Raw genomic sequence first — 23,446 nt, 5'->3', positions numbered from 1 at the left:
ACATTTTGCCAAAAATAGCAGATCTACAACGAAATCTATGGTTGGCAAAGAGATTTTGCGTAGAGGGAAAAAGGAGCAGACCGAGTATAGTGCCCAGGGGGACTATTTAAGGTTTAAGTGGTTAATCTAAAAAAGCGGATCTGAAAGTGGGGTCCGGGACACAAGAATCTTCTCTTGTGGGGGTTCCTGGAACAAAATCTTTCCAAGTAGGGGTCTGCAACCTAACACGTATCAATTTGGGGGTCCTTGACAAGATACCAAGGGGTCCCTGACATGACATGTTTTGAGCACCACTGAGAAAAGAAGAAAACAAAACCAATACTGCCGTTCTTATCTTCAGAACAACGAATATAATAAATGAAACAGATTTGACACTTTGTACTCCACCATACACATTTCACAATAGACCAGGGTTCCTTTAGGGGGTCCAAATAGGCCCCTTACAGCTCTATTACTCTGAGAGTTATGGGGGTCCTTGAAATTAAAATGCTGCCATAGACAAAGTACACTCACACACACAAACACACGACCAGTGGTGTAAAGTAACTAAGTACATTTACTCAAGTACAATTTTGAGGTACTTTTACTTTACTGGAGTATTTCCAATTGTCTATACTTTTACTTCTACTCCACTATATCTCAGAGGCAAATATTGTACTAATACTCCACTACAATTATTTGAAAACTTTAATTACTACTGACTTTGCAGATTACTGTATTATATTGAAAAACATGCATTAACCACTTTAGCCCTATTTTATACCTAGGCTATTTGAAAAAAGCTGATCTACAAGCTCACAACGCGTCGCATCGCAAAAAAAGTAGTACTTTCTACTTTTGGTACTTTAAGTACATTTTGATACCATTACTTTTGTACTTTTACTCAAGTAAATTTTGAATTCCGGACTTTTACTTGTAACGGAGTACTTCTACATTGCAGTATTGATCCTTTTACTCAAGTAAAACATCTGAGTACTTTTTCCACCACTGCACACGACACACTAAGTATGAACCTGATGTTGTTGACGTATTATTCCTCTGTCAAAGGTTTAAAAAAAAAAGAAAGAAAGAAGAGAAAGAAAAAAACACAGGTCATAAAGTGTGTTTTTCCTGAAAAGAGTGTCCTGTTGTAGCGAACGGGTCTTATCTTGCAGAGCGGGAAGGATGTGGTCACTGGTCCTGGAAGACTTTGTTGATATGGTGGTGGTGGGCTCTGTGGGACGCTGATGGCGTATTGTTCCTGTGAGGGGGTCCTGGACCTGTGCTAGATAAAGTCTGGTGTGAGGAGCATGGTGGGGTTCAGTAACAACTCCGGGGTTAGGGTGTCTCTTAGTCTCCATGCCCTTCTGTCTCACACTGGACTACAAGGACACACCACGGCATCAAGACTTGATGGTAACGTTAAATTAGTCAGATACACATTCATGTCAAAATGTATCCTTATCCAGTGAGGCAAGCAGTGAAGAAAAAAAGTGTTGACGTTTTTTAATTACATTTTTTTCCCCTCTCAAATTAATTTCTTTCCAGGAGAACCTGTCCGATATGGAGGTGATCTTGGACTTCCTTGAGGAACACTATGGACAGACCAGCGAAGATGGGAGCCAAAAATGTTTGTGTCACCTAATATCAAATACAGTATATATCACACATAATAATATTGTTGCTCAAGACGTGTTTTTGCTGTATTTGCTATTGTTGAATTTAAATCCTGAAAAAAAAGCTAAAAAGCCGTTTTTTTAATGCTCTTCCAGTCGATGATATCTTCATGACAAGAGAGCTGCCTGTGGATGAGACCTTCTGCCCTGAGCAGTACTGCAGCCACTGGGAGTTCAACGTAAGTGGAACAACAATTAGGGGTGCAGTGGTGGAAGAGGTACTGTCATTTTTTTTTTCTTAAGTACAAGTATCAATACCACAATGTAGAAATACTCTGTTACAAGTAAAAGTCCGGTGTTCAAAATTTTCTTGAGTAAGCGTACAAAAGTATTGGCATCAAAATATGCTATATATAGTATATATATAATAAGTACCAAAAGTAAAAGTACTCATCATACTCATGCAGTATGTCCCAGCCATTTCACAAGTTCTTCATGTCTAATAATCTTTTGAAAATAGCCAATCTACAAGCTCACAACGCGTCGCAAGGCGGCACGTTGTGAGCTTGTTGATGCTATTTTCAAATAGCCAAAGTATATATAGGATCGAATTGGTTAATGTATGTTTTGTAATAATATTCAAAATCTTCATAGTAACTCGTAACTAAAGTTTTCAAATAAATGTAGTGGAGTAAAAGTATAATATTTGCCTCTTAGATGTAGTGGAGTAGAAGTAAAAGTATTGAAAATTGGAAATACTCCAGTAAAGTGAAAATACCTCAAAACTGTACTTAAGTACAGTACTTGAGTACAAATACTTAGTTACTTTACACCACTGTAGGGGGTGATCAAATATTCGCTTTAGTATGGTGTAAATATTACTAAAAGGCTTCTATATGTGCTGTTTACAATTTTATCAACATGTGAATGCTTGTCTTAGAGATAGAAAATAAGCAATTTCAAGATGTCTATTTGCATTCACTTGTCGTGCTACCATTTTTTCAGTTTCTTTACTTTATTACCACATTTTGCCATCATTTTATGCTCTAAATTTATATGTAGATTAAAGGGATAGTTCACCCCCAAAAAAACTTTTTTTTCTATCAATTAGTCAGCAGCGGTTCCGGTAGGAGACGCAAGTAGACCTTCTCCTACCGGAACCGCTGCCGGTCATCAAATTATTGGCTTAGGAATGCGACAAAAACAAACAAATATCCATGAATTCAAGTCTCCATGGGGTGAATAATCAATAGAACAAAAGTATTTTTGGGGGTGAACTATCTCTAACGAATCTATAAAAAACTATAAAAAAAAAACGAATCAACAGATGAATCAATTATGAAAATAAAAACTATTTTAGAGATTAATCAATAATACAATTATGAAAATAAAAAGGAAAATAACCGAGTCCTAACAGAAACAATCCTCCTTTTATCATCATTCATTGTATTCATTGTTTGTATTAAAAAAAAGTGCAAGGTAACTCAATAACATTGCTCGTCGTGTCATTGAAACCTGTCCTTCAGCCACTGCTGGACGACGACACCACGCCAGCCTTCACCCCAAACACAGGCACATTGTCTCTGTTTGGCTCCGTGCCCAGCTTGATGCCCACTAGGCAACCAGCCAAACCTCACACCAAAACAGCTGGTGAGTTCTGCTTTTTCCTCCACCACCATGATACTATTACGAGTCCTGTTGCTGGCCTGGGTGAAAACAATACTACCAGAGCAAATAACCCATTACGACCGGGGAAGCATCTGTGTCATTTTAACTATTTATTTTGTGAACATTTTTGCAAATCTTTGAATATACATTTATTAAAGCCAACATTTGTAAAATATTTTGTTCCTGGGACCACCCAGAAGCAAAGATTTGAGTTACAAATGCATTTGTTCAAGATTTTTCAAAAATAGCAGATCTAAGAGCTTGTAGATCTGCTATTTTCAAATAGCCCAAAGAAATCTAAGAATGACGCAGATGTCTTCCCGGTCTAAATGGGATAAGAGACCTTCCCCTTAACAGTAAAACACAATGGAGCTGTACATGACTTCAATAAGCCAGGTTTTACATATCTATCAGATAACACAGTTTACAGATTCAGCCCCAGCTCCGCGACCTGCTATAAGGCCACTGACAGGAGAGATTTACTGGGAAACGTTTGAGGAAATCATTAACTCATAACCCTCCACTAACCACTAACTGCTGGAACGTGACACGACACGCTGTGATGATATTCCTAAACACACCTGAGCTTAGCATATCCTCTTTCCAATCGCTCCCTAGATGTGCAGACAGACTGCTCTCTGGGCTAAGGTATCACTGTGGAACAATGAACAACGCCACCCTTCTTCCCAGTCGTGTAAAGTGACAAAGAACATTTACTCATGTACTGTACTTAAGTAAAATTTTGAGGCACTTTTACTTTATTGGCGTATTTCCAGTTGTCTATACTTTTACTTCTGCTCCACGACATCTCGGAGGCAAATATTGTGCTTTTTACTCCACTACAATTATTTGAAAATTACTTGAGTTACTAGTTACTTTGCAGATTTAAATGATTACATTATAAAACTTACATTAACCACTTTAGCCTTATTTTATAACTAGGCTATTTGAAAATAGCCGATCTACAAGCTCACACCGCGTTGCATCGTGACGCGTTGCAAGCTTGTAGATCGGCTATTTTCAAACATTTTAGTACTTACTTTTGGTACTTTATTAAGTACATTATGATACCAATAACTTTGTACTTTTACTCAAGGAAATGTTTTATTCCGGACTTTTACTTGTATCAGAGTACTTCTGCATTGCAAGTATTGATACTTTTACTTAAGTAAAACATTTGAGTACTTTTCCCACCACTGCTTCTTCCTCTTTCCCCCTACGGTTTGCAGGAGGAGGAAAGCTGCGTCTGTTTCGCTTTCTGTTCGAGGTGCTAGAGGACCCCGGCATGGCCCACTGCGTGGCCTGGGTGCCCGCGGCGTCCGCCGGCGTGTTCCGCTTCTCGTCCAGGAACAAGGACCAGGTGGCAGCGCTCTGGGGTCAGAGGAAAGGCAACAAGAGGCCCATGACCTACCAGAAGATGTCCCGGGCCCTGAGGAACTACGCCCGCTCCGGGGAGATCTTCAAGGTGAAGAAGAAGCTGACCTACCAGTTCAGCAGAGACACGCTGTGGGCCCTGCAGAGCTGCTGCCATCACAGACACTTGTAAAGTTATATTAGTACCATATAGTTGGTTCCAAAGCTGCTGTTCCAGGCCCTCCTGGGTTGGACGCCAAAGATCCCAGGGGGCAAAAAGTACTTGGTAATTTATCGTCTACTCAGGCTTTTGTGAGCCCCCCAGACAGTTTTTAAGTAGCTTGAATCAGTATTTAGATATTTGATATTAATTTTATCAGACACGCCCCCTTCCTATACAAACCCATTATAACTTCAAACTCCATTTTTAACGTGTTAGATTCATCAAAAACACCCGTCCTTGGTTCTGGTGACTCATCCTGTCCTCCTAATACGTGAGGGGGCCATGTTTTTTTCTATTACTTTTTTCATGTTTTTTTTTTTTATGAACACCTCATAAACCTTGTTATAAGTTGTTATTCATAATTATAAACATTTGAAGCCTTATAAGTGCATTATAATCTTTAAGTAAAGTGTTACCAAACTTTTTCTTGAGCCATTACACAAACTGCAAAACTATTTTCCATTAACCACGTGGGTACTAAAATTACATATTTTGCATGAATGCATGGCTAAATAAAGCAATACACAGTAAAATCCTCCATGTAAATTTAACTCTGATAAATAATATGTACCCTTTTGGGTCCACCCAGTTAACCCATTTAGACAGGGAAAGAATCTGTGTCATTTTTAGATTTCTTTGGCTATTGCCCGCGAGTGCCGCACTATGAGCTTGTAGATCTGCTATTTTAGAAAAATCATGAAAATATGTGCAAATCTTTGAATATATATATATATCATTTTAAGTCAAACATTTGTAACACAAATCTTTGCTTCTGGGGATTCTACAAATGTCTTCTAAATCCTAACAGTTTTCTGAAACACTTATGTTGCTATAATATCAGTGGTTCGCTTTTCATGTCAAGGACCACCAAAATGATACGTATTTGGCTGTGGACCCTCATCTCAATATGTTTTGTTCCAGGGACTCTAACAAGCAAAACAAATGTTTGCTTTAAAAAATATATATATTAAAAAATGTTCAAGATTTTTCAAAAATAGCAGATCTACAAACTCATAGCGCGGCACTCGGTGCCGCGCTATGAGCTTGTAGATCTGTTATTTTTGAATAGCCAATGTATAAAACAATGGTTGAGGGGTTAAAATCTAAAATGACATGAATGCGTTCCCGGTCTTAATGGGTTAAATTAACATTGAGGTTCTGTCAGTGACTTATCTACATTACTCGTGGGTCATGCATGGTGTAAATAAAGGAATAACAATTATGAGTGTGTCATAAACAGCTTTAAATATACATGTAGAATTTACTATTCATGGTGAAACAAATCCATTGCTGAGTCTGCTAAACCAGCTGCCTGATGTCAATATGGATGCCAATGATAAATCAGCTCAGTGGTTTTCAAAGTGGGGTTCAGGGACCCCCAGGGGTCCTTGGGCGCAGGCGGTCCTCAGCCAAATGAGGAGTAGTTTACTGTATGTCACTATTATTCAGTTCACTTGAAATTATTATGAAACAAAAAATGTGTGACTACTCTAATAATCTTTCAATGCTTCTTGTGTACAATTATGACATTTAGACTATTCAATTTAAGCCAGAACATCTTTTCACATCAGTGTTCTGAGACAAAATCATACTTTTAGAATCATTTGATATGGTGTTAATTTGGATGTCCATGACATAAAAAAGTAAAAAAAAAAAAAAACAACCCTGTATTAGCTGATACTCTGTGTCACTGAAAATGTTTTTATTTGTTACAATATCTTTAATGAAGAGGAGAAGTAGAAGTCTTTATGCAATTTAGGCCCGCCAACTGAAGCATGTGCCTAGATTGAAGTATAATCAGTGGTGTAAAGTAAGTACATTTACTCAAGTACTGTACTCAAGTACAATTTTGAGGTACTTTTACTTTACTGGAGCATTTCCAATTGTCTATACTATACTTTTACTTCTACTCCACTACTAATCTCGGGTCCAAATATTGTACTTTTACTCCACTACATTGATTTGAAAACTTTAGTTACTAGTTATACTTTGTAGATTTTGTAGATTATTATTACAAAACATACATTAACAACTTCAGCTCTATATACATTTAGGCCATTTTAAAATAGCCGATCTACAAGCTCACAATGCGTCGCGATGTGACGCATTGTGAGCTTGTAGATCTGCTATTTTCAAAAGTTTTGTATACATTTGAAAACTTGGGACATTCTGTATAATGAGTACTTTTACTTTTGGTACTTAAAGTACATTTAGAATTCCGGAATTTTACTTGTAACTGAGTATTTCTATATTGCAGTATTGATACTTTTTAAGTAAAAAATTTGAGTGCTTTTTCCACCACTGGCTGAAACACAAAAAAAAAACTAACAAAAAAAAACACAAACAAATTAATAAAAAATACAGCACTAGCTTTTGCTGTTCCTTTGCAACCAGCAGGTGTCAGTATAGACCCACTCGCCGTGCCCAATATATTTCCTTCTGTCCAGTGTGACCTCATGGATGAATGGCCTGTGTGATGTGAACTCTTGCCCAGCCCAGGCCATTCCAAATGGTTTTGTGTGCTCTTTGTAGCAGAAGCACATGATACTTCCCTTAAGCCCAGCATTTACCACCGGAGCCCACTCCAAGTTATAAATGGGCGTATCGCACCTCGGGGGGGGCCTGTGACCAAGAAAGGCCACATACTTTGAGCTGAATTGTGAAAGCAGTCACCAACAAATCCTAGAGTCTGTTCTTAATTGGAGACTTGCCAAGTATAGTCATTTAAAACAAAGGATTTAAATTAAAGATTTTTAACAGTTTAAAGGGATCACCCAATAAATTACTTATTTTTTAATGGATTAGTCACCCCATGGAGACTTGAATTCATGAATATTTTTTAGTTTTTGCTGCATTCCTAAGCCAATAATTTGATTGGTTAATTTGACCAGCAGACTGGTTGGCAGCGGTTCCGGTAGGAGACACAAAGGAGACTCTTTGTGTCTCCTACCGGAACCACTGCCGGTCATCAAATTATTGGCTTAGGAATGAGACGAAAACAAAAAAATATCCATGAATTCAAGTCTCCATGGGGTTACTAATCCATAGGAAAAAAAATCATTTTGGCAGTGAACTATATCCCTTTAACGGTTTGTAAGGGGCCAAAATTCCACAGTGACAGTCAGGTTTATAGCATACTCTCATACAGTTCGCATCTCTTGCTTCAGCCTCGTCTTTGCTGTGTCGTTGGGCTGACAGAAAGACGTGTGTATGTTTCTCGGGCTACGCTGTCGTTAACCAAAGACGTGGTTATGATATTCTTTGATATATAATATTCTGCTAGTCCTTTAGCAGAGGGCTGGGCCCGTCCATGTTAATGTGTTGTTTAAAAAGGCACAAAACGTGCTGCTCACGATAAGTCTGACAGCTTAAAACCTTGTTGACCGGCTTGTCACGACCCTGATTTATCACACATGCTTCGAGTGTTAAAAAGGTTAATTGGGGACCGCAGTGGACCGTAGTGGCGCCCACACATCGATGGGCAACAGTTCTGCTATCAAACCCTCTTTCCCTGTTGGATCAGTCAAATGTCAAGGTTTATGACAGCTTTCTAAGTATAGACTACAAAACTATCGCCCAGGCATTTACCCCACAGTATTTACTGGCCTGGCTGGAGAGAGCCTACTGTTCTTGAACAACATTCCGTCTGGATTAACCAGAGATCTGACATTTGGCATCTGGTCTAACACATGACAACACATCCACAACATCACTTCACATCACAGTTTTCTATGTTTGGGAATATGCATTTTCTCTTAACCAGTTGAATCCCTATTCTGGGGATTTCCCCCAAAAAATAGCAGATCTACAAGCCCACTTCCTGCTTTGACAGACTGCATTATGTGTTATTGTACACGGTTGTTATTTTGATGATGATGCAAAAGTACAATATTTACTTCTGAGATGTGGAGTAGAAGTAAAAGTACTGACAATTGGAAATACTCCACTAAAGTAAAAAAAATACCTCAAAATTGTACTTGAGTAAATGTACTTGGTCACTTTCCACCACTGACCCTAACACACTATTCCAAACTTTAGCAAGTACACACAAATCATTTCGGGGGAGCAGGGGAGGCCGAGCCGCCCTACCTCCTTCCTGTGAACGCTATAGCTTCATCCACCCATCACCATATTAGAAACCCCCAACGGGGCCAACTCCACCAAAGAGTTGTCACGGGTGCGAGTGGGAAGGGGTGGATGCTGCTTCCAGTATAGGAGCAGAACGGTCCTCTCTGCAGAGAGGCGGGGCACGGCTTCTCTCTATATAAGGCCTGAGAGTCTGCCTGTCCACGATCTGTCACCCATCCCCACTGTCTCCTCCTCCACCCAGTGAGATTTCTGTGCCCTCATCTAACCATCACTCTGGTGCCAGGGCCCCAGAGGCTTTTCTGCAAGAGCCCCGTCTTCATCTCTCTCTCTCCCTCCTGGAACCGAGGGCCCGCACGCACCTCACCTGGACCTTCTGCATCCGATCGCACCCGATCTGAAGGTCTGAAGGCATCTATTTGCATCTTTTTGATTCCTCGACGCTTCATCTTGGGACACGGCTCACCATGCCAGAGCCCACGAAGAAAGGTAGGGACCACCGCTGTTCATACTATACGCCAAGTTAACCTCTCACAACGCATTAACCAATAAGACCCACAATGCAACCCAAACACAAACCTTTTAGAGAATCTATCAGGAACCCCGAAGTAATGACTTTTACTTAGAGGGCGTTTCATGCTTAACTTGATGACAGCATAGCCTATACTGGAGTTTTAATGGCCTTAAATTGTTTTATGATGAAATGGATTCAAACATTTTTGAAAATCTGTTTGAATCAAATGCCGCATTCATTCGAACATCAGATTAGACGTTTTGGCTTTTTGTTTCATATTTGAGTGTGAGTGGAATTGTGGTGCTTCCGTTGCACAGAGAGCCTCTTTGCAATATTTTGAGAAACTTGGCTGTTGCCTCGCCAGTTTGTTCCCTGGCATCCTGAAAGTGACTTTGACGGGCGGTGTTGTATTACTGATGCATGCTAGGGGGAGAGGGAAGATCTAAGAGGTTTACGAACAGGCTTACGAACAGATACTATTGTTGCAACGGGGCTGGACTCTGCCCATGGCGCCCTGCAGGAGAGACGTGATGATGGACAGACAGGGGCTACAGGAATGTTGATGATCGCTGATGCTTGGCATGGAGTCTGACTTCAGCTGGATATACCAGCAAAGACCCCTGAAGGATGATGTAATCTGGAAGAGCCTACGGGATGCTGGAAAACTTGTGCAGCATACGGTCCTCTTAATCTTAAACCCTAAAAATAGCAATAAAATAGCCTGCAAGCTCAAGCTTGTCGATCTGCAATTTTTCTATTTTTGAACATTTTGGAAAAGTCTTTGAATGGAACTATTTGGAAAATAATGGAAATATTTTATTTTGATCAACAATATTTCTATTAACCCATTCAATCCGGGAACGCATCTGATCTGTATCATTTTAGATTTGAGCAATAACCATTATTTTATACTTTGGCTATTCAAAAATCTTGAACATTTGTGCAAATCTTTGAAAACATATTTTTTAAAGCGAACATTTGTAACTCAAATCTTTGCTTCTGGATGTCCCTGGAACAAAATATTTTACAAATGTTCGCTTTAAAAAATATATTTTCAAAGATTTGCACACATTTTCACGATTTTTCAAAAATAGCAGATCTACGAGCTTGGAGAGCCAAAGACATCAAAAATGACAGAGATGCGTTCCTGATTTGAATAGGTTAAAATAATAAAATAGAAATTAAATGTTTTGCCCAAAATGACATGCCCAAAATAGGGACACCAGGTTTGAAAGCGGTGACCCGTGATGCTGGTGATGCGAGTCCAAATTCATATACAGCCCCCCCCCGCCCCCCGTGCCACGCCCACAGGCTGGCCGTGTCCCCATGTTTGAGGCATCAGTCATGTGTATCACCATGTCCATCAACATTCCCTGGTAAGCTCCTCTTGTCTGTCATTACCATCTGCGATTACTTCCAGTCTCCATTAGCCCATTCAGTCCGGGAACGCATCTGTGTCATCTTTAGATTTTAGCTATAACCATTATTTTATACTTTGGCTATTAAAAAATGGCAGATCTACAAGCTCATAGCGTGGCAAAAGTCATGAAAATTGGTGAAAATCTTTGAATATATATGTTTTAAAGCAAACTTTTGTAACTCAAATCTTTGCTTCTGGAGGGTCCCTGGAACAAGATATGTTGAGATGGGGGTCCGTGACCAAATACATATTTTGGGTGATCCTTGACATAAAAAAGTTTAAGAACCATTACTATTATAGCAACATACGGTTTTCAGAAAACGGTTAGGATTTAGAAGACATTTGTAGATGCGTTTCCGGATTGAATGGGTTAGTTCAGGTCTTCTGGGAGTTTGGTGAGGACCCAGACATGCCCATGTAGAGGAAATGGAACATTGTCCTCCTCACTCGGTTGAACCAGCGTGATCTAATATGAGAGTGACGACACTAGCGTTGACTCCCACTGTAAGAATGGAATGCGGAGGTGCTCTGTCTATCTCAATGAGATAGTACCAAAGTTTGGAACTATAGCCCATAGCGGCCCGCTTTGCGGCGAGATCAAAGCGTGTCACAACTCTCTCTCTCTCTATGGGTCTCGGTTGAGCACTTCCTGGTGGGATGGCCAATACAAGGGGTCTCTTTTTGTTACGGCAATGGCACTTCGGGGGCCAAGCCGTCTGGAAGAGGTTCTGTCTGTGTGTGAGTCTGTGAGACCGGGGCTAATCTCGCAAACCTCTGCCACAAAGCAGCGACAGATTCCTTGTGCACGTTGCCAGAAGGCAGAGGAATCAAATTAATATTTTTTCACGTGTTTTATAGTTTTTGAAATGGTTAACTTTTTAACGACTTGAACCCCAGCATCCATATTATATATTTTACTTTACATATTATATATATATATTCTTTTCCACTTGTAGTCAACAGAGGGCAGATTGGGCACAAACGTTGCCCAGATGTCGTGGTACTGAGGCCATAGACTGGCCACATGATGTCATGGAAGATATGCTGTTATAATGATTGATTCCTCAGTCGACCAGACAACCACACATCTGTTTGAAACTACTGCTCAGCCATCAGGCATGTACATGTACAGTACATTTACACAGGGGGTCACAAACCTTTCCATGTCAAGGACCCCTAAATAGCCTGCAATCCCCCATATTGCAAAATGGCTTTAAATAAATAATTAAAACAAATGTGCAACATATTGTGAGGTTGTACAGTAGATGAGCTATTTTTTGTTACCGTTTCCAATTTTTTGTTGTTGTTGTCGCATTCCTAAGCCAATAATTTGATGACCAGTGGACAGGTAGCAGCGGTTCCGGTAGGAGACACAAAGGAGACTCTTTGTGTCTCCTACCGAAACCGCTGCCGGTCATTAAATTATTGGCTTAGGAATGCGACAAAAACAAAAAAATATTTTAACTATCCCATTAAAGAATTTGACAAAAATTGCGACCCCAGGTTGAAAGTGATTACATTTGCAAAGAATATTTGAACTGAAATATCACACACACACACACACACACACACACACACACACACACACACACACACACACACACACACACACACACACACACACACACACACACACACACACACACACACACACACACACACACACACACACACACACACCATGGTCATTTTCAGATATAAATTATGATATTATGAAACATACATTAACCATTTTAGCCCTATTTTATACATAGGCTATTTGAAAATAGCTGATCTACAAGCTCACAATGCGTTGCGATGCGACGCGTTGTGAGCTTGTAGATCTGCTATTTTCAAATACATTAGTACTTTTGGTACATTTTGATACCTTTTGTACTTTTACTCAAGTAACATTTTGAACACAGGCCTTTTACTTGTAACAGAGTATTTCTGCATTGCACTATTGATACTTTTACTCAAGTAAAATATGCAAGTACTTTTTCCACCACCACTGCTACACACACACACACACACACACACACACACACACACACACACACACACACACACACACACACACACACACACACACACACACACACACACACACACACACACACACACACACACACACACACACACACACACACACACACACACACACACACACACACACACACACACACACACACACACACACACACACACACACACACACACTATCAGTGTCCTCTCTGTGCACTCAACCTATCCTCCACTGGGTGCATTCTCTCCTGCCTCAGTCAGGACAATGGGGATTACATGATGGAATGGGAGGGATTTTATAGATTACTTTCATGGAAGTTATTTTAATGGCATCAGTACTAAATTCACAGAGATGACAAGTCACCACATCTACCTTTTGGCCCGGCCAACTGTCCACTTTAAAACCTCCAGGTTTTATCTCATTCAATGTTTGGCTGTGTTGTTAGGCAGCCTGCGGCCGATGAAGCCGGTTGTTCTGAGCAGTAGTGGAAAGTAACTAAGTAGATTTACTTAAATACTGTACTTAAGTACAATTTTGAGGTATTTGCACTTTACTTGAGTATTTCCAATTTCCTTTTACTTCTACTCCACTACATCTCGGATCTAAATATTGTACTTTTACTCCACTACATTTATTTGAAAACTACTAGTTTAACTTAAACTTACTAGTTACTTTGTAGATTTTGATTATTATCAGAAAACATACATTAACCACTTCAGCCATATACATTTGGACCATTTGAAAATTGCAGATCTACAAGCTCACAATGCGTCACATCGCAACGCATTGTGAGCTTGTAGATCTGCTATTTTCAAAAGATATGTATGCATTTGAAAAATTGTAATGGGACATTCTGCATAATGAGTACTTTTACTTTTGGTACTTTAAGTACATTTTGACACCAATACGTTTGTACTTTTACTCAAGTACATTTTGAATTCCGGACTTTTACTTGTAACAGCATATTTCTACGTTGCAGTATTGATACTTTTACTTAAGTAACAAATGTGGAGTACTTTTCCCACCACTGGTTCTGAGGTCCATGAGGAGTTGGCATTAAGTGCCAATAACAGCTTATAGTTTCTGATGTGCAGCGAGGTTCAGCACCAAAGGGGGATTTGCTGAAACCTCCCATCGTGACTCACCTCTCGCGGAATGAGATTTATTAGTATTATATGCAAACGGCCCTTTGCCTGCCGTCGTAAACATCCATGATCCCCTCGGAGACAGAGCTGCGGGGTAACAGATGCCAGGCTGCCACAAACACCGTCCACAAATAGCCCGCCGTGTCCAGAAGAGCACATAAATGATGGGTAGAAAAGTATTGTTCTTTAAATGACCGTGAACAGCTGACGAGGAGGAGGAGGCCCTTGTTGTTTTAGTCGCTGCACTCGAGGCCTTAAAAAAGAGTCGGGCGAGAGATGACGGAGTGACTGAGTCGCCTGTGGCTCTCCAGGGATGGGGATTCTTGGTCCCTGGAATAGTTCAGAATGAGTGCACTTTTAATCCGCGTCCCGCGCTCTCCTCCTCCGTCGTCTCCCGGCATCACTTCCCCCCCCCCCTGCCCGAAAAAGACATTCTGAGGGCTCGTCTACCCAGGAAACCTCTGACCCCACGGACTACAGGCCAAGTATTCACGTCATCCACTAGAACAGGGGTAGGCAACCTTAGGCACGGGTGCCAACATCGGCACAGGGGAGGGTGATCACTTGCACACTGGCATAAGTGTGAGAGAAAGGTTTTTTCTTTTCAAATTAAATATTTAAAAAAAGGTAAATTGTGTCCACTCACATCTATATACAAATTACATCCTGCACATCATTTTACATTCATTCAAACTGATAACTCTGACTGGGGAGGGAGTCTGGGAGATAGGTGGGTTATTGAGTCTAATGATCATTACACCCTTAATGTAAACGAAAATATTTCTAAAGAAGAAGTTATATAGCCTACGGACAATCATAATCAGTTGGAAATATTCAATTTTGATGTGGTGTCATAATTACACTTAATGTTGATATGGCACACTGATTATCAGGAAAATGAAAACATGGCACTTCATGTCAAAAAGGTTGCCGACCCCTGCACTACTACAGCTTTTCAAAGTGTTGGTCACCGCAATTGGCCAAGTGGAAAAGAGAGGGAGAGGAAAAATTATAATTATTTAAATTAATACGATTCTAGTGGCAGTTTAAAATGTCTACGAGCTTGTTTATTGGTTATTTTCATTTTTGTGTTGTTTTTAAGTCATTTTGCAATAGAGGGACTGCAGCCAGATGCTATGGCTGTTTGGAGGTCCTTGGCATGGAAAAGTTTGGCACGGAATGCCTGTAAATATCCATGACTTGCCTACAACACCGTGGCATAGCCTTCACTCAAAGTCTTGGGTTCTAGCTGTTAGAAAGTGTGTCTGGTAGGAAGATTAACTACTCCTCAGAAGCTATCATTCTCCCTGGGCTCCACCGTCTGACATCCCGTGGCCGCCGGTTACAGAATCCTGAGCTATAAATCACACACACACACACACACACACACACACACACACACACACACACACACACACACACACACACACACACACACACACACACACACACACACACACACACACACACACACACACACACACACACACACACACACACACACACACACACACACACACACACACACACACACACACACACACACAACACAGGAAGCCTGTCAACTGCTAATTACCAACACCCAGACACACCCGTGGTAGACACAGCCGTCGCCTTAAAGCCAGTTTCCTCATTTTGACCTTTGGCCTTCAGAGTCCTTCCAGGAGTAGAACAGTAGTTCTGGGGGTCGCCCGCATGCTGAGTGGGTGTACGTGTTGAAGTGTCCCTGAGCAAGACGCTTAACCTTAGTCTTGTGTAGCCTTAACCATCTGACATCTCTGCCTGTGGAAACATGTGGATGACATCTAGATTCAATGTAGTTGCTAGAACATCTGTGAGAACGACCGCTAACAAGCCTACACCTACCGGTATACTAAAACCAATCCGGAAACCATATAGTATAGCATATAGTGCCATGTAGTTCAAAAGTATAATTTATTAAATTTTGATAGCTTTAAACATTTTGCAGATGCTTGTCTAATTTTTAAGGTTTTAAATGGGCTTGCACCTCCTCCACTGAAACAGTTCATAGAGCGAAGGGAAAGTGGTGGCAGAGCAACAAGGGCAACTACCAGAGGGGACTGTGATGTACCATTCAGACGGAGTGTGTTTGGTGAAACAGTCTTCTCTGGTAGAGCCTCCCATCACTGGAATAGTCCCCCTACCGAAGTGAGAGACCACCAACTATTTGACCTTCAAATTCAACCTTAAGATCTTAAAGGGTCTACACCATGAAAATCACTTTTTTCTTGGTTTTTTGTATTTTTTGGGGTCCCCAGTGTCTCTTGTACCCAAAAAAATGTTTTTCTTTTTAATTCAGTCATTCCTTCTCATTTCATGGATTTCCAGAATGGGCGTGTCTGAACAGGCGATCTCAGAATGGAAATGTTTATGATGTCACAAACATTAATGATGGCAAACCCAATGTTAAATGAAAAGTGCCCGAATCGCTCCGAAACTTTTTCTACCCCCCCTAAGTGGGGGTCTACGAACAAATACTTCGGGCTCGGATTTTGGCTCCGCCCCCCGGAAGTGGGTGAAACAGGCACCTCAAACACTTGGTGGAATTGTTAAAAAATGTTCAAAGTGTTTTTCTTTCGATTTTGTATTTTTCTTAGATGCTTCTTTTTATGCAGAAATTTTCCTTTTTTTTATTTATTTTTTCATAATTTCTTTTAATATTTTTTTTTATTAACAGACAGAATTGCTCAGTAGCCCCCCCCTGCCCAAGAGGACGTTTTGGTATTGCAGCTGAAAGTGCTGTATAAGCCAGAGACAATTGACTTGGGATGAGTATATCTGAGTGATGATTTAGGCTCAAACCTTTTGAAAAAGGTTTGAGGGACATGCACCATATGATATTAAATATCAAATATTTTTTTTAAATTCATGGTGTAGCTCCTTTAAAGCTAACCAAATTTGTAATCATGGGTAATTAATATCAGCTCCATTTGTCACTGGTGTCATTTATCATATTTTACTGTAATTGTTCTGTCTCCTGTATCTACTTGTCTTGTATTGTACTGATGTCTGTTTTTGTATGGATAGCTACTGTATATCATCACTTTTAACATCCTGCTCAGGGACTACAGATAAGCTTTTGGCTAACTCATTTACGTGGATGGCTCATTCAGATTTTAGATCAACACATATATTGTTTTCTGCAACCATTCATTCACAATCGTTCTTTTTCTTTTTTTTTCTAAAATAGCAAGCTCACAGGGCATTGATTGCATCATGATGCATTGTGAGATTGTAGATCGGCTATTTTTGCTAATTTATGAATCGGGCTTAAAGGACCACTTCCACCATTTTAACCATGTCTTCATAATATTGCTCCTCACGAATGTTCATTATAAGATGACACAATTTCTGTCTATTCACTCAGAGGAAGACTGTGGACAGTTCAGAAACCTGCCCACCATTGACATCGGTAGGCAGGTTTGGTCAATTCAAACCAGATTTCAAAACGTTATTATTTTATTCTCATTAATGTAAGAACAATGGCTTCTATTTCAGAATGCTAACTTTTCAGGAAGAGAAAAGGCTGTAGTTTCAATTCTGGAATCGCCATCGATGATGTCACTGGTGGACAGGTTTCTGAGCTGTCCTCAGCGAGTGAGTGCCATGGCACGTCTTTAATAGAGCCATGGAAGTCTATATTAGGAAGATAGGGCAGTTTGGCTAACGCCTGGAGCCTTGTATGAGCCCATCTGTCTCCAAGCCAGCAGGGCCAACAGCTGAAAATACCTGCAGGCCCCGTTAGCTGGCCTGGGAGGTAAAACAATACCTCTCAACACTCATTATGTCCAGGGGGATGAGACGGAGAGCGAGTCTCATGACCCTGCAGGACTTCTAGTGCGGTGGTGGGCCCAGCTGTGACAGGCTTTTTTCATGAGGTGAGATTATGTCTAATTCTGACCTGGAATGCCCAGCAGACAGGCAGAACGCTGGACAGACAGCAGAGAAGAAAGACGCTGGCACGGTGCTCATAAATGGTGCAAAGGGGTTAATAGACTGTACACGGGTGGACCAGAGTAGTCAGTAGTCAGTTTCCCAAATGGTGGACACAGTGAAGAAATGAGTATTGCATGCATGAAGTGCATTTACTTGAGTATTTATTATTACATTTATTTTCGAAGCGTATGTCTTTCAGCCCACAAGATTTCAAAGACAATTATTGTACTTTTGACTCCTCCCTACCCAAACTCACACAAATACATTATGAATTAACCATTTAAACCCTCTTTACAAAATACAGTGAAAATGGCTAACTATAATCTGAAATTTTAATTTTTGAACATGTTTTGGGGAACATTGCAACGTTTTCACAAGTAATATACAGCATACATTCATATTAAAAAGAAAATGTACTTGAAAATTGGTGCTTTTCCATATACAAGTTTTTGTTTTGTTTAAAGCAAGCACCCCAAGTACTTTAAATCAAGTACAAATTTGACTGAGCAACTTTCACTTGTAGTTGAGTAACATTTGACCAGGAGTATAAAGTCATACTCGAGTACTAGGGGTTGAGTACTTTGTCCATCACTCACTACTGAATGGATGCAGTAAAGAGCCTCTTGTCTCGGGGCCACAGGCTTGTCAGTTAGGGCCTACAGTATTTGTCCACCCTGAGTTAAATGAACGCTCAGGATGTTTGTGTAGTGCTGAAAGTTCCGCGTGGATTGCAGCATAACTCCTGTCATTCCATCCTGTGGGACATTAAAGCCTAATTTATGCTCCGTCGCAAGACGAGAACGGCCGAGAATAGCAGACCTACAAGCTCACAATGCGTCGTATCCGCGACGCGTTGTGAGCTTGTAGGTCTGCTATTCTCGGTGCGCAACACCGCCGCACGGCAAAGTATGAACGGGGCTTAACAGAGAGGCTGTTGTGCCTGGCACACAGAGTGGCCACCAACTGGCATGACAGCACTTATCACCATGTTGAGACTGAACCTGACAGGCTAGAGCAGTGCTTTTCAAAGTAGAGGCCGCGGCCTGTGTGTGTGTGTGCGTGTGCGTGTGCGCGTGCGTGCATGGGGGATTTCAATTCTCACTATGAGCATGTCATTATTGTCAAAATATCTTTAAAAATGTCAAAGCTTTTCAAAAGATATAGCAAAAATAGCAGATCTACATGTACAAGGAAAGGACAACCTAAAGGCTCATTAAAAAGAACAGGGAATGTGGGCTGATGGCAAAAAAATTACTTTGTCCTCCATTACAAGCAGGAATTGTGTGGATAGAGAGAAGGTGGAAATGGTGAAACAAAACCGCATGATTGATTGACGCTTCACCGCGTCACTGAAGCACTGAAAATAGTTGAAGTCAGCTCAACTTGTTTTTGTAGCTTTAATTTGTAGCTGGTCACGCAGGGATAGTGTTGATTTCATCGACTAAAACTATGACGAAAAATGTTTGTCGACTACCTTTTTTTCACTGAAGAAAACGAAATAAAAACTAAGCTATGATGACTAAAACTAAGACTAAATATATTGACAATTTCGTCAACAAATAAAAACTACACTAAAGTGTTAGTGAGGGACTAGTGGAGAAGAGATCCAGTAGAACTAAAAGGCAAGTCATTTTATGTTCGGTTGCGCTCGGATGTTGCGCTCGGATGTTGCGCTCGGGTGTTGCGCTCTGAAGCTCACAACGTGTCGCAGCGCAACACGTTGTGAGCTATAGATCTGCAATTTTCAGCATGCAACCAGCCATTACAACTCCATCAAGGCACATTATAGTCGACTAAATCAACTGTAGATGTAGTCGACTATAATTTCATTATATTTAGTCGACTAAAACTAGACTAACAGTAAAACATTTCAGATGACTGAAATATGCCTAAAACTAAATGGAATTTGATTCAAAAGACTATGACTCCCCCCCCCCACATGATTGGGGGGGGGGAGATGACAAGTAGGACTTTTAAGACCTTTTTGATACCTATAAAGAAAAGAAAGAAATGAAATGAAAAAGACCACTACTGCATCAAATGTAATCAACAAACTATAGCCTACTATAATAACTGGTCAAACATTGGCCAAACATTGGCCTCAAGCTCATATGAGGTTATTTTCACAATATTTATCTGTGGATCCGAGTCAAAACAAAATTGAATGCATGCCTCAACTCCTACAATTCCAAGTGCTTGTCAGGGTGGTGGGGGGCCGGGGGGGATCCCCAGTTCAAATATGATAATATTTGGGTATCGCGGCCTGAAAAGGTTGAGAACCACTGCACTAACCCACTAATAACCCACAAGGTTAATTGTTTAACCCAGTCGTTGCATGCCAGTGGATACATAGTACATACAGTACATGGATGCTTTGATGTGCTGAGGATCTAGCATCAGGTCCTGTAACACGGTAGGTTTAGAATTGCATTGCCAGATACTGTACGTGTTGATTGTTGCAACCCCCAGCGTTGGTTTGCAGTGGTGTAAAGTAATAAAGTACATTTACTCAAGTACTGTACTTAAGTACCATTTTGAGGCATTTTTACTTCAGCCCTATATACATTTCGGCCATTTCAAAGTTGCCGATCTACAAGCTCACAATGCGACTTTCACTTGTAACAGAGTATTTCTACATTGCAGTATTTTTACCAAAAAATTTGAGTACTTTTTCGACCACTGTTGTTGGTTTGACCAGCCTTGACAGTGTGTCATATAATAGGTGTCTCCAACATAATCACTTAAGACCGTCTGATGTCTAGACACGAGGTGCCAGCACCACGATACAAAGACAACATGACTAAGAGATGAAAGAATATACAGTATTAACACTTTCAACCTGCAGTGTCCCTATTTTGAGCATGGTATTGTACAGTAGGCGAACAAAATCTTCCCTTAAAACTTGGCAGACTGGTTATTTTCGCTATTCGTCATACTATGAATTGTACTGGGCTTAAAGGGATAGTTCACCCAAAAAATTACTTTTTTTCTATGGATTAGTCACCCCATGGAGACTTCAATTCATGAATATATATTAGTTTTTGTCACGTTCCTAAGCCAATAATTTGATGACTCTTTGTGTCCTACCGGAACCACTGCTGGTCATCAAATTATTGCCTTGGGAATGCGACAAAAACTAAAAAAATATCCATGAATTCAAGTCTCCATGGGGTGACTAATCGATAGAAAAAAAGTCATTTGGGGGTGAACTATCCCTTTAAGTGGTTAAGGGTCAACATGCGTGAGAAAACAGCAAACAGACGTTCATTGATTAATGCTGACTCCATCACAGCATCCACAAAGATCAGTGAAAGATCATTTTTGGAGTTCAGAGTGTCAGAAGTTTATTGTCTCTTTTGTCTTTTTTTCTCTTTCAGATGGGATGGCCAACGGCCACCAGCCAGAAGGTGAGTGACCGCCGATGTCACCCTGCTTTTCTTCTGTACCATTACAGGGAACGTCAAAATGAAATAAAACAAAACTCTCAAGGAATGTGTGCAAGAGCTGCAGCAATGCACGGTCTGGAGTGGATCCAGTGGATCTCAAAGTGGGGGTCCAGGGACCCCCATAGAAGTTAGCCCGATGAGAGAATGTTGTTGGCTATATTCAGATAATAGGTTTTACTCTCTCCACTGACCTCTCCCCAACTACAGTATAGACGGTTGTAGAATTCAATACAAAATCTGATCTAGCAACAAACAACTTTTCAAAATAGGGGGGGAGTGGGGGAGGGGTCTGCGGCTTAATCAATTGGGGGGGGGGGGTCCTTGAAATGAAAAGGTTTGCCCACCACTGATGTTAATTAACACAACACAGTGGTTGTTTGTGTTCTAGCTCCTGAAGCACATACTGTAGTGATACCGTGGCTGTGTATACACAACGTAATATGACTGTCAAAGTCCTGGGGGTCCGAGCGAGAATGTGCAAACACAGCCCACCACGTTCAAACAGTGGAAGAGTGTAAATCTGGAGCCAATACCGCGCGACATCAACACCGCCGCCGCGGGTTCACCCAAGTGGTCAGAATCTCCGGCATTCCACCCGCCAGGCCGGCTGATCCCCCCCCCTACCGTGTGTTGATTCAGCTGGCACCCTTGGCCTCCCAAGTGACCAAGGCGCCGCCGGCATGCGATTGGCTGTCTGCCGACGCCCAGGGTTTGACCCCGGAGCGGGGAGAGCATCTTGAGAGCTTCAAACATCCTTGGGACGTCCTTTGGAGCTCAAGCTGCATTGGATCCGTTAATATCTCCCCAGAAATGCGGCGAAACCGCTGCAGAACACATCGTGGTCAGTGCTTTAAATAGTAACCAATTAGAAACGCTGATCATCACCTATACGGGGATCATTAGATGTGCTAATTAATTGCACGTGGATTAATTAGGCCATGTTCATAATCCAACATGATATGGGGTGTAATTATCGTACTCTACTTTGTATTCTAACAGTGAATCACCTTCATCAAACATTCAGTGTGGACTTTACATCTATAGTGTTTGAGTTGAAGGTCAGGCCCCAATAGTTACTCCTGTGTCTATCGGCAAAATAATCAAATCGGTGCCATACTGCCATACTGTGTGTGAGCGTGTGTGCGTGTGTGCGTGTGTGCGTGCGTGTGAGCGTGTGTGCTTGCGTGCGTGTGTTACTTAGAAGCTGAAGCTCTGTGCTATAAAAAGCATCTGTTCAACCCACCACTATATCTGTCATGCTCAGAGAGCGTTGCCCCCCCAGACAGTAACGGTGCCATCATGCCCTTACCTGAGATATACCTGGAGGTTTCACCCCCACCCCAAGGTGGGTAACCCTGCCCCGGCCACACTTACCCCACCCCCACCCCAAACCCCACCCTACCCCACCCCCACTGCCTCCTCCCCAGAGTGTATGTTTGTTGCACATTGCACTCACTTCACGTGTTGTGTGTGTGTGTGTGTGTGTGTGTGTGTGTGTGTGTGTGTGTGTGTGTGTGTGTGTGTGTGTGTGTGTGTGTGTGTTTCATCACTGTTCATGGTTTAATTCACATACAGCGCCCCCTGGAGGGGTACCCTTGCACTTTTGTTGTTCCGTACGTAGTTACTAGTGTTTACGTTACACTGTAGATTCACGAAAAAAAAAAAAAAAAAAAGACGTTCACTAGGTTAGACCGCACCAACTCAACACGTTCACTGCTCCGGATGCACTTTGCTTGGTTTGCTTGGTGCTACTAACAGGCTGTGGCTGTGTGACTGTATTTCCTGCATTCAGGAGGTGTGTGAAGAGACATCAGGGATAAGCTGGGTTCATACTCGCTCTCTCTCTGTAAAAGAGCAGCTCTCTAGTAGGCAATAGAATGATTCCTGAATTGGCACAAAAAATACGCAACAATAATCTACAGCTGTTTTCAGGTTGCATTTTATTATTATTTTTATTTAGTTTTTTGGTGTTTTTCTGCCCTTTATTGAGTACAGTACAGGACAGGACAGGAAATGAGGAGAGAGAGATGGGGA

The 23,446-nt window shown here is 41.2% G+C and overlaps 1 protein-coding gene across 9 annotated transcripts in view; it reads left to right on the top strand.

Moving 5' to 3' along the window:
* Positions 1-9,062: 9,062 nt before the first annotated feature.
* Positions 9,063-23,446, top strand: part of mybpc1 (myosin binding protein C1) — a 58,991-nt gene continuing 44,607 nt past the window's right edge. For 5 of the 9 annotated variants that reach the window (XM_080420755.1, XM_080420753.1, XM_080420754.1 and 2 more), the window contains exons 1-3: positions 9,063-9,414; positions 21,344-21,373; positions 22,677-22,757. In XM_080420755.1, coding sequence (XP_080276881.1) covers positions 9,393-9,414; positions 21,344-21,373; positions 22,677-22,757 — 133 coding nt within the window. In that variant the 5' untranslated portion in view covers positions 9,063-9,392. The remainder of the gene's footprint in view (positions 9,415-21,343; positions 21,374-22,676; positions 22,758-23,446) is intronic. The other 4 variants (XM_080420759.1, XM_080420758.1, XM_080420757.1 and 1 more) reach the window with 3 other exon arrangements.

This window comes from Gymnoscopelus braueri, assembly GCF_963280865.1.
Source record: "Gymnoscopelus braueri genome assembly, chromosome: 23".
NCBI lineage: Eukaryota > Metazoa > Chordata > Actinopteri > Myctophiformes > Myctophidae > Gymnoscopelus > Gymnoscopelus braueri.
Note: the sequence above shows the minus strand (reverse complement) of the source record. Positions and strands in the feature narration are given on the sequence as shown.